Raw genomic sequence first — 12,289 nt, 5'->3', positions numbered from 1 at the left:
GACAAGCACACACACACACACAGAGGTTTGGTATACGAGTAGAAAAACATGGTACTTTGACTTTTCCCGTCACATTTTTCCCCAAAGTGAAAAAAAGTGTGTTCTGTTTGTTTAACCTTTTCTTGACTTATGTTACATCACCATTTTGCTAGGCTAATTGAGAAGTCATGGCAGAGCATTTACACACACACACACGTGCGTATGCACATACTCAGGTTTCTGTGTGGTCGGCAGTCCTCATAAATAGACATTCTACAGTGCGGCACACACATATGCAAGGTCAAGGGAAATTGAGGGTGTGCAGGGTTTTTGTTGACAATTCAAATACTATGCTCCAAGTTGTAGCCTTTTTTTTTCCTGTGTTCAAGCATGGGGTCTAACCTTTGTTCCAGCTACATGCTTGTTTCACATGTTTCCAATATTTGACTAGATACAGTATGTGTGAGAACCTCCCACTATCTCAACTGTCTAGGGAGCTGCTGCTGTAAATTCATTATCTTGCAGCCCAGTGACATTTTCAGTGCAGTCGTCAGACTGTTGTGAAACAGTCGCAGTTGTTTTGCTCACGTGGGTGCATGTAAACACAGACTAAAAGCATTTAGCCTGAAAATTGGTCATTCCAGTCAGTGCTGAGTACCTATTTACAGAAAGGAAACTACTGCAATTTGGGGGGGAAAAAAGAGAATCATTTGATGTAGGTTAAGCCATCTTAGAATATAAAACAAGCATTTTCGAACACATAAAACACAAAAATATCCAAAATAGTGAAGTGTAAGGAATCTAGGGCCAAAAATAAATACTTTATAATAATAATAATAATAATAATAATAATAATAATAATCGTTATTATTATTATTATTATTATTATTATAAAGTATTTATTATTATTGTTGTTGTTGTCGTCGTTATTATCATTAATAAATATTTTTTTACTTTCCTGAAAAGGATCACAAACAATCCCTCAGTGAGACTGAAAGAAGAATAAAGTACCAAACTGAAGCAAATCATTAACATTCAGAAACAAGATTTCTTTATTACCATTTAGTCTAAACATCTAAGCAACACATTGTTGTGTACAGTGTTCACATAAAAACAATCACAAGAAAAAATTAACCAGATTAAAATCTATAACACTAACATGAATAAATTATTATTGTTATTATTATTAATAATATAATAATAATGATAATAATAATATAATAGAAGATTAATGCACAGTTTTCTACATACAATAAAGAAGTATATTGCAGTGTTCAATATTGGATTAACTTCAGTTGCATAACACTTTTAGGAAAATGCTGCAAGTCTCATTGATAACCCTGCAATGGAGGGGAGTAGTGGTCTACTATTGTTACTTGACTCCAGTGTTTAGTCAGTGCCCTTGTTTCCATTTCAACCATTCTCCCTAATTGAAGCCGTCACAGTCACTCTGTCCGATTGACATCTATGGAAACAGCTAAGACCTGTTTGATAAACACAAGTGTTTTCCTGGACTTGTCTGGACTGTCTCTGCATGGTTCGGGTCCACGTTTTTTCTTTCATTAGCAAGTTGTGCGAGAATATTGGAAACATGAGTTTTAAATGCACTCAAAGTGAAATCTTTAGATTGTTTAGTCAGACTGCAGACGGTCAGCAATGTTTTTGCTTTGTTTTTTCTTTTCCCTCACCTCTTTCTTAAACTGAGTTTGAAAAAGTCATTTTGATTGGTGTGGTGTAACAAGGCCGCTTCGCACCGCTTGTTGTGACAAGGTCTGTAAACACCACTGCATTGCTTGACATGTTTGTGTGTAAGCACCTTACAGAAGCATCATTACACATGAAAGCAATCCAAGGCTTAGAGAAAGACAAACTTACTGTATATCGGCACATTGACTAGTATTTATTGTAAGGCGTAATTACAATTGCATTCTCACATGCTGACCCTCTGCAGAATGTCTCCTTACCTCACTTCTTCTCCACTCCACTCAGTGGATCCAATTCATCATCACACATGATGCACAACTCATTATAGAAGCGATTTTAGTCAAACCTACTTCTAAGCTGATGCCTTTGTAACTTCACAAAGATGTTTATCCTGCGGCTCCTGCTACTTTCAGAAAACGGAAATAAGCAGGTGTGATGATGATGATGATGATGATGATGATGATGATGATGATGTGTTTTCCTTTGAGCTTTAAACATGTAATGCAATCTTTAGGATCTTGTGGAAGTTGTCCATCTGTAACAAGCTTGTATATCAACTTATTCATTTTATACTCATTTATACACCCATGTGAAAAAAAATGATTTCAGGTTATGGACTCTGTGCTGCAAAGGCCCAGTACCCCATCGCAGAGCTGGTGAAGATGCTTAAAGATGCCGGCAAGAAAGTCAGGTAAAGCGATGATGTCAGTGTTCACTGAAATGATCTAAATTTCAAAAATTAGCAAAGAAGTGAAGAAAGAGGCAAACAGATGCTCAGAAAAAGATGTTTTTTTTTGTTTTGTTTTTTTCAAACCACGATTTCATCTACACAGATGAATAAATGGATAAAACTGGTCTATCTCTGTAGCTCGGCAATGATCTGAATGATGCAAACTGCAGGGGATGTACTGAGTTTAGCTGGGATACTGTGTGTATGCGTGTGTGTGTGTGTGAATAATGAAAGAGTAGAAGTACAGCGGAACCTGTGTTTTTGTCCTACTTCATTTGTTTGATCCTGGCTGTTTCAGCTGCTGCTGCTTAAAGCATTTGTATGTGATTAGAAGAAAGTGGGTGGTCAAAGATTAGGAAAAGAAGTGCGTGTGTGTGTGTGCGTGTGTGTGTGTGTGTGTGTGTGTGGCTTGGGTGGTGTATCTCCTTTCCTTTTTTTGTTGTCTTGATTTGTCCTCGCTTCATTTTCGATTACAGCAGCTGGAATGTCTCTGTTTCTATGTGCAGTAAACTGTTGACCAGGTTCTTTTCTGTTCAACAAGAACATTTGTCCATGGCGGGGCAGAGTTCTGCATGCAGTGGCGCCCGTATCTTTAAATGCCAGATGTGTTGTATACATTTTTGTACTTTCTCGTACGTAACTGGCTGAATGCTTGGAAGCATTACATTCACTACTGTTCCTCTGGTTCAAAGTCACACTGCTGCAACATGTAAAATTCCACGGTGGGCTGAAAGAGTCTGGCTGCCATAATTGCTAATATTTCCTCAAACCAGCAGACCTTTTGCATTCTACCTAAAGTCACCACAATGAATACAAAATGATCTTGAAATGGTGGTGACTTGGTTGGCTTGAACAGTAGAGACAGAAACCCACCAATAGACACAAGTAGCTGGTGTTACTTTCCTTCCCTGATTACATGACATGGCTGATTGAGTTTGAGAGCAGTATGCACCCAGCTACACACCAGTGCACATTCAACAAATGACTCTCCAGCAGAAATGTAGAGGAAGCTGGATGTAGACAAACTACCATCACCAACATCTTTAAAATCCTTTTTTCCTAAACCCTGTTTTTTTTTTTTTTATTACTGACGTTATTTTCCTTTCTCTTTTATTCACTCCCTCCTCATTTTTATGACACTATATGTAAGTATTTACTAAAGATGGCATCTTGGTTCCTGCAGGTTTGGTATTCACCCAGTGGCTGGCCGTATGCCCGGCCAGCTTAACGTGCTGCTGGCTGAAGCAGGCGTCCCGTACGATATTGTCCTGGAAATGGAGGAGATTAATGAGGACTTCCCAGGTAGGAACCAGTGCTTCCCATCTTCTACGCACTCTAAGTTTATTCCTAACATATGGAGACTCAATTGTTATATGTTGCCCTTGACATAGTTTGGCGAGTATGGAGGTTTATAACATTGATATTATAATTTTGCATCTAGAAATGTTCTTCTCTCTCTCTCTATAAACTCTTTTATTTTATCCAAGGACCACTTCTGATTAAACGAGCTGTGAGAAATGAGCCAAATCCTGCAAAACAGAATGAATTTAATGAACCCAGTTTGAGTTCAACATTAATTAGGTTCAGACTCTTGCTTGTAACTTGTTACTTTAGGGTGTGACATAACAAAACGATGAGTAAAATTTTTCATAAAGTCTGGGTGACTTCGGGGTTGAATCCACAGAAGTTGCAAAAACGAGGTTATGCTGACATTTAGACGCATTTTGTTTTATAAAGTTTAATTTGTGTTGTGTTTAATTAGAAACTGACCTGGTGCTGGTGATCGGCGCTAACGACACGGTGAACTCCGCCGCCCAGGAAGACCCCAACTCCATCATTGCCGGTATGCCCGTGCTGGAGGTCTGGAAGTCTAAGCAGGTGAGACATCTGGTGCACGCATGAGAATGAAACGTGTCCTGAAGCAGAAAAAGATGAAGACGAATGGAAGTTTTTACAACAACCGAACTGTCCGCACCTGTAGTGGGGCCTCCATTTGAAGAAGTACACGAGCCTTAAGAAATATTGGCCCACATTTACACACACAGATTGTTACAGTTCCAGGTGCAGTCCCATCCTGATCCCATTAGTGATGACTGTGGCCATGTGGAATGACAACATTCGTAGCATCTCATCCCACTGGCACTGATCAGAGTGTATGTGAAACTTTGTTCCCACAAGTTTCCATACACTTTCCCCCTGGGAAAATCAAAGAAGATATTCTGCTTAATCACACACACATGGACACACACACACATGCAGATGTGCATTTCAATAGTATGTAAACTGCACAGCACTTTCAGAATGAGATGATTAATGTGCAAAGCACACTGTGAGGGTTTTCTTCATTGTAACTCATATTTTAATGAGACTTTCTTTCATTACTGCCCTGTTGAAAGTTCATCTTTCAGTGTTCTGCTTGTGTCTCTTTCTCGTCTTCCTTCAGGTGATTGTAATGAAGCGTTCTCTGGGTGTGGGATACGCAGCTGTCGACAACCCCATCTTCTACAAACCCAACACCGCCATGTTGCTCGGCGATGCTAAGAAGACATGTGATGCCCTGCAAGCCAAGGTTCGGGAGTCCCAGGGCTTGTAATATAGCACAGACACCTCCACTGAGAGCACAGAAAACAAAGCAAAGTACTCCAGCATCCGCATCATCTCTGCCCAGTCGTTACTTCAACTGAGAGAAGTTGATAACTGCGATGAGAGGTTTTTAGCAAACTCTTCCTAAGATCTCCAAATAAAAGAACATGTGTTGCAGTGTGAGCCATGCCATGCAATGCAGATACTGTAGATTTATTCCCCAAATGAAGTCATGTAAGCCTGAATACAGATAATTCTCCTTGACCCTTCTTTTATTTCTAGATATTAAAGGAAGGGTTTGTTACCAATCTGAATGTGCTCTGGATAACCTGGGGCGTGTTGAAAGGCATTCATGTTTTAGACGTGTATTAATGTAAAAACAAACAGTCGGACGTGTAGAATTCAATTGTTAGATATGTTCATTTTCACAGTTAAGATCTTCTAGCAACTAGTCAATAGCTCCAAAAAAACCAAAAAAAAAAACAATAGACAAAGTAGAATAAAAAGAAATTGGATGGTGAATCACCAGATGGAGTTCTTACAGACTGAAGCACCAACATTTTATCCTCACTGCAAAGATCTACCTGCTCATCTTTTTTGTTTCTGTGTAACTAAAGCGAAAAGGGAAAAAAGCAGAATAGCATAACATTTTTGTAAAGTTCTTTCAGTTCCAGTTTTATACTGTAATGAGAGATTTTTGTATTTGGTCCAGTAATTATCATAAATTTAAAGATTTTCTGTAAGAAGTCATGCTTTTTGCTTTTTTTCCACCTTTTCGTCTCAGTGTGTCTTGTGACTTCCATCATTGTCTCGTGTGCAGCAACCACACTTTGGTGCAAAAACAGTAAAAGAGCTCCTCCGTTGAGCATGTGATGCAATAAACCAGACATCTTTTGAGCTTTTACTGTGACCACAGCTGTCCCACCCTTACAAACTCTCTTGTTGCTCTGATAGCTGAATGGATTTTATGGTTTTGAACCAGGTGTGCTCCATCATTCTGAGACATCACATGTAATGCTAGCTTGTTGCCTTAATGGCAAAGGAAGTTTTTTTTTTCTTTTCCTTTTACTGAGATAAGTGAACGTGGCTCATCCACTCCAGTGTGTGTCCTCATTACTACTGTACAGGAAAATGAAGGATCACAGTTTGTAAAGGGCCTTATCTGTATTAACCTGACTGTTGTGTGAAAATCCAAACAAAATGCCATTATTTAATCAAAATCATTTCCACAATTTAGAATATATGAACTGTTTGGGATTAATAGTTGAGCACCTCTTAACTTATTTTCCATTTGTTGTTCAGGTTGAATATTTGTCATTAACACAGCATTGTGCCAAGCCTTCCCCTTTAAACGGTAATCTTAATCTGGTGTGACGCAGACAAACAGAGGTTTGGCTCATGGGACGTAATTAAAGAAAGAGTTAACATCTCTTGGGTCCAGCAGATTTTCCTTTTGAAAGTTTCATTGCTTCAGTACGTACATTAACTTTTACAGTGGCACAGTACACGAATAAGGAAGAGTGTGCATTAGTACACAGTTTGTAAAAAAGAGTCACACAAGGTGACAGAGCAGCTGGTTACTCGACTTAAAAGCCTACACAAGTACTGTAAGAAGTTAATGAGAACAATTTCATCCTGGGACCTGATATGTTGACCATTACAACTATCCTACCTCTCCATAAACTGACCAATGCCTTTCCATTGGACCTTCACCTGACCAGTTTTATTGATCTCCCACACGATCAAACCTGTTGTTTTCTCACGACTCGGTTCAGCCATTCAGTTCTCGTGTTTCCAAAACCAGGACCAAGCATTCTGTTTTGTGTTGCATTTTCAACCATCAAACCTCAGTTTTCCGCCATCGAGTTTATGCTGTTTTGTAAGTGTAGAGGTACAGATGTTGGGAGATTAGTGCTCTAACATGTCAGATTCCACACACAAGCCATCTTTAAAGACTTCAATTTGGGATGTTTCGCTTCGTATTTGTAGATTTGCTGTCATAATGAACAAAAAGAACAAAAAGAAAAGTTCCTGGAATTTGTAAAAGTATGCCCCTTATTCCCTTTTAAGTGTTTCTTTTTCTGCTCAAGGAGAGTATTTTTGTAAAGAGACATTATTGTGCGGAGCAACAATGGGGTTTTGAAGTTGTATTGCAATGCACCATGTTAGGAAGATGAAATGTACTGTGAATTTGCTTTTCCCCTTATTTGTTTATCATGGAACATTTTCTTCCCTAATAAACCTGTATTTACACAAGATGTTGCCTGCAGGTGTCATTTCTTTTCCCTTGACTTTCTCTTTAAGGTGAAAGGTGCAATTGAATTCCTCCATAGTAAACACGTTGATGTGCAGGGTTTGCCTTGAGGTCTACCACAGCTTTGAGGTTAACACTACCAGCCCAATTTTACTGTGGTACAGCTGAGAAGTCAAATATTTGCAGCAATTACCTGGATGAAGGATCATGAGGGGAAGGAATTTTATCCACACATGCTTAATCTCTCCAGCGATGCTTTACAGGATAGGAAAAAAAATAACGAACACACTTCATGCTAAAGAGTTTTAGTCTGTGACACATTCTAAAATGTAATATTTGAGTTTATACAGCAAATTAAGGCAAATAATGAGGCTTTCAGATTAATTTGTCAGAGAAGTTTTTAACTTATTTTCGACTGGAAGGAAATGACATTTAAGATGGCCGTGTTGCCGTTTCCAGCTGATCACACTGAATTAATGAAGTGCGTGTTTTTATGAAGATCTTAAAAAAACAACTTGCATAAAATATGCCATTTAAGAGGGAATGAAAGTCCTGCAGCAACATAAAACAGGCATCTTAGAATTTGATAAATGAAGAGATGAACAACGGTTCTGCTTTGATGAGGGCGAGTGTGAAGGTGATGCACACAGAAGCAACTCTAACCCCACTATGATCGTCTCTAATGGGATTGCATGAGTGTGTGATGAGGGTTTGTACAATGACTGAAATGTAAATATGAGTTTGTGTTACATTTTATCCTACAAGCTGCACTTGATTGCTATTCATCAGGACGGAGTGAACTGGAGGCACTTGGAAAGGGAGTGGTGCCTACAGAGATGGCAGTAGATTAGATCATGGGGATTTATGGACACTGGGATTGCATGTGTGCATGATAAGGATGGCTTCATCTTATAACAAGTAGCACTCAGACAGGGTTTTATCTACTGTCAGTCCCACACAGAGGCGAGGACAACCAGCATGTTCCAGACACAATAAACCTTCATCCCTCCCGACAGAAATAATCTTTCCCCCCTTATACGAAATGAAAAGGACTTAGTTTCATTGGACTTGTTTGTGATTCAGTAAATAAAGTATTTAATTACTGTATGTATGACTTTTTCTTTGTACGTCTGTGTAATTAGATTTAAGAACATTCCAGTATCATGATGTAAGACTTAAAATCTGAAGTAAAAACAGTGTGATCTAATAGAAAACAGTTATCATGCTGTACATATTAGGCCCTTTGGTTTATGGATTAATCCTTACGAATTGAAATTGGACAGCTGTAAAATATGCTCAAAAGTCACTCTTTGCACAAAAAAGTAAAAGAGTGGAAACAGTACAACTGTGATACAGCAACATGATGGACAGGAGATCTGCAATGCAACTAAATCATCTAAAAATGATCATATTGGATTCAGTTTGGGTTGGATGGGCGGTTATGGATTCATAACATGATAGAGGTACACAAGCCTCCATTTCAGTGAGATTTCTGAATACTGTAAAGGAACAGACAACAAATGAGGGTTTCATGGAAAAAAGTGCAGTTTTTTTTATCTTCAAATGAGAAACCAACACAAGGGGATAGAAGAGATGGAGCTGTAACTTCTGTCCACCAAAGGCTTCAAAATTTCAAGATTAGTTTATTACGAATATTTTATTATTCAGTATTATTCAGTGCCAAGTCCTCTGGCTTTCTCCTACAGTTAAAAAAAAAAAAAAAAAGCATGTTTGCATTGCCTGGTTGTTCTAAACAAGACTGTGTATCTGTGTTTGTCCTGTGGCAAGATAGCAATTAATCCAGGTCGTAATCCACTTTAACTCAGTGGCAAACAGACGTCACTTGTCTTGGTGCTTAATCAAAGATAAATGGTTTTGATGAGCAAATTTTCACACATGCTGCAGATTTTAATACGTTTAGAGCTGAGAGATCAATATAGCACTTCTGTGAAAGAGCAAAAACTATTTTAATACTATAGTTATCCTTTTTTCCCCCTCTGTCTTATGATAATAGGAATCACATTGTTTTCAGTGCTGTTGGCTGAGCGAGCATACGTTTTATTTATTCAGCAGACAGGCTCAAGTCCTTGCACTGTGTTTGAACAAGAGTGCCAGCCAGACTTGTTGCACTCCAGTCTCTCTGCAAATCCAAATCCACTGTTTGTGTGTGTGAGCAACAAAGATATTCCCCTGTGTGCATGAGGTAATCCTTGTTGAAAGGCATGCAGATGAAACTATGTGTGATTGAGGAGATTTGTAGATGGGTATCCAACCCCAGATGAAGTTGATCTGTGTTTGCGTCAAAATCTGACCAGAGGATGTGGCTTTGCTGCAACATAGAACCTCTCCAAGAATCTCTCTCTCTCTCTCTCTCTCTCTTTTTTTTTTTTTTACAGTGTTTCATCAGTAAGTCTAAACATGAATTAGACTCTGTGTGTGATTACAAGTGAGTGTTCTGACCTTACTGCTATTCCTGCAAATGTTCTTTCAATTTGGACTGCATGAACTTAAATGCTTTATAACTTTTATTTCTTTTGAAAGTTTTGCTCTTATTTTTAAAAAAAAAAAAAACTTAGAAAAAACCTAGATTCACAGAAACACATTCTAAAAAGTCAAACATAAAACTCTTTTTAGCTTCTCTGTCATCCAGGTCCTGGTCAATATTTGAAGAAAAAGGCAAACTGAACTTATTTTTGCTTTGGTGATGTTTGCCTTTCATATGTAATGTTTCCTCACTTCCCACTGACTGGTGAGGATCCATGGTTTAGTTCGTGTAAATTTCCTTAAGGATTTCCCTGCACATCCCTAAAAACTATTGTTAATTGTAATCATAGCATAATCCTTTTGGTTCCACTGAGGTTACATGAATATAAGCACAGCAAGCAAAATCTATTTAGCTGTCGGCTTCCCGAACTGTCAGGTGGACTTACCACTATCTTGTTCTACATTACAAACAACATTAAACCCGAAGGGCCCCATCATAATCTGTCCCCACAGCACCAGTTTGTTATTTCTTTTTGGATAAGTAAAGTGAATCATTGGTTGTCATTGGCAAGGTGGACTAAGGGAGTCTTTAACCCTTGATCTTTAAATGTTCCCTCTCTGAAAGTCTAATCTGGTCATCCTAACAACTTGTTTGGAGAAACTGTGTTATTTAGTAGAGTTTTAAAAATCCCCAGACCCAGGTCTCTTGCATACATCATCCCGTGGACACACATACACAACGTCTACCCCTGACTGTCCTGGAGCCGTTTTAACGGTGTCAGCCAAAGATGGATGTAGACACACACAAACCTGGCTTGTGACCAAAACAACTGGCCTCTTTTCTCTTCACTTTGATTGCTACTTAGGTCTGGCTCACATAAACACTGTGGGAGTGTGTGCTTTTAAGCCGCTTTTATTGTCCAGCTGCTTCTCCACCTCTGGATGTAAATTGTAAAGAGGTGGGGATGGAGGGATGAGAGGAGAGGGGATAAGGCCAGAGGTGAAAGGAGGTGAGGTATGTTAATGTTGTGGGAAGAAGTCAGGGGATTAGATTTTCTCTAATGTAAGACAGGAAGTAGTGCCTCTTCACCTCTGTTTGTATATACAGTATGCGGTCATCACACAGTTCAGAGAAACTGAAACATCTTCCTAAACCGCTCAGCTTCCGTTTGTTATTATTTATTGGCTTGTTTAGAGAAGAAAACAAAATAAACAAATACATTGCGATACATTGTATTTATAGTAAATGGTTTGGAAGCCCAGCTTATGTACGGTAAATTAAGGACAGAGTGACAGAGGCTATGAAGCCTGCAAGAGGACCTAAATTCCTAAATGATGTCTGCAATGTAAAGTGGTGTCTGTCAGGTCATTTTAAATTGTGTGCAGTGTATTGGGGTTGTTTTGTTTTCTTATCAGCCTCATTGGATGTTTGTTTAGCGCAGCTTCTTCTCACTCACGATTCTCTGTGATAAGAACAGCTTTTCCAAAGCATGAATGAATGATAGCTTAAGAGCTCGCTTTGAGGTTATCCCGCTGTTCAGACGCAAATCTTGCAAAGATATTACAGGGTGAGTCCAAATTTTTTTCTGTCCAAGCCAGCCTCATAGCTTTTTCTCATATAGGGTAACAAAAAACCATGAAACCTCTCCAAGAAAACGGAAAAACACTGAAACGGACAACTGATGCTCGACAGACCAGTGAGTTACAGATGGCTTTAAACATGCGTGGGCTTCGGCTTGAAATTCTTCCCTTTATTCATAATATGATAATCTGTTGTTTTAAACTGACAGCAGTGGAGGTAAATAATCTATTATGATACCCTATAGTAGTTGTAAGACCCCAAACAAATTCTGAATTTATGTTTACCCTTTGATACACACAGATGGGATTAATTTAGATACCATTAGTTTGCATCTTTATTGTACACCCCAAACCTTCTTAGATGTGTTTATTTAAATACTTTTTGTGCATGAATGGTAAATGTTCTAGTACAGCATAAACATGCAGCTTTTGTAGCCACAGATCATCATGTAAACACATTTCCACTGTGTTGGAAGTGTTGGAAGGTGTGTTGATTCTACATAGCTGAGCTTTAGCTTCATAATTGTGTGTGTGTGTGGAAGTGTTTGTGTTAACAATAGTTACAAACCGGCACAGTCTTCGCAAATAGTTGTTAATAGATTGTTTTGATGTATTGGGATTCTACAAGAGCCATGCATTCTACAGCCATGCACTCACACAGCTTCTTATAACTCTTTTTAGGAGCAGAAACAGTGAAAAACTGATGTAAAAATCAACTTTTTTTTTTTTATCATCCATGTTAATACAGTCATAGGTTGTTTGTGTGAATGTATGTGTGCATGTAACAAAAGACATCATAATCAGCCCTATAACTGTGATTTCTAATTTTAATTTGCAGAACATTACCTCAAGTCTCAAAAATCACTAAGTTTATACTCCAAGTAGACTCAGGGGGCCAATATGAACTTGCTGGGGGTAATTTGTAAGAAACTTGTAAAACGAGAGAGGAGCCCAGGCTCGGTGGAGACGTTACT

The 12,289-nt window shown here is 38.6% G+C and overlaps 1 protein-coding gene across 1 annotated transcript in view; it reads left to right on the top strand.

The window, feature by feature from the left end:
* nnt (nicotinamide nucleotide transhydrogenase) overlaps positions 1–7,246 on the top strand; it is a 34,940-nt gene extending 27,694 nt beyond the window's left edge. Inside the window, exons 19-22 of the mRNA XM_079256829.1 lie at positions 2,293–2,374; positions 3,597–3,715; positions 4,176–4,291; positions 4,857–7,246. Coding sequence (XP_079112955.1) covers positions 2,293–2,374; positions 3,597–3,715; positions 4,176–4,291; positions 4,857–5,006 — 467 coding nt within the window. The 3' untranslated portion in view covers positions 5,007–7,246. The remainder of the gene's footprint in view (positions 1–2,292; positions 2,375–3,596; positions 3,716–4,175; positions 4,292–4,856) is intronic.
* The last annotated feature ends 5,043 nt before the right edge of the window (positions 7,247–12,289 follow it).

This window comes from Telmatherina bonti (genome assembly GCF_933228915.1).
Source record: "Telmatherina bonti genome assembly, chromosome: 17".
NCBI lineage: Eukaryota > Metazoa > Chordata > Actinopteri > Atheriniformes > Telmatherinidae > Telmatherina > Telmatherina bonti.
This window is presented reverse-complemented; position numbering and strand designations above follow the sequence as displayed.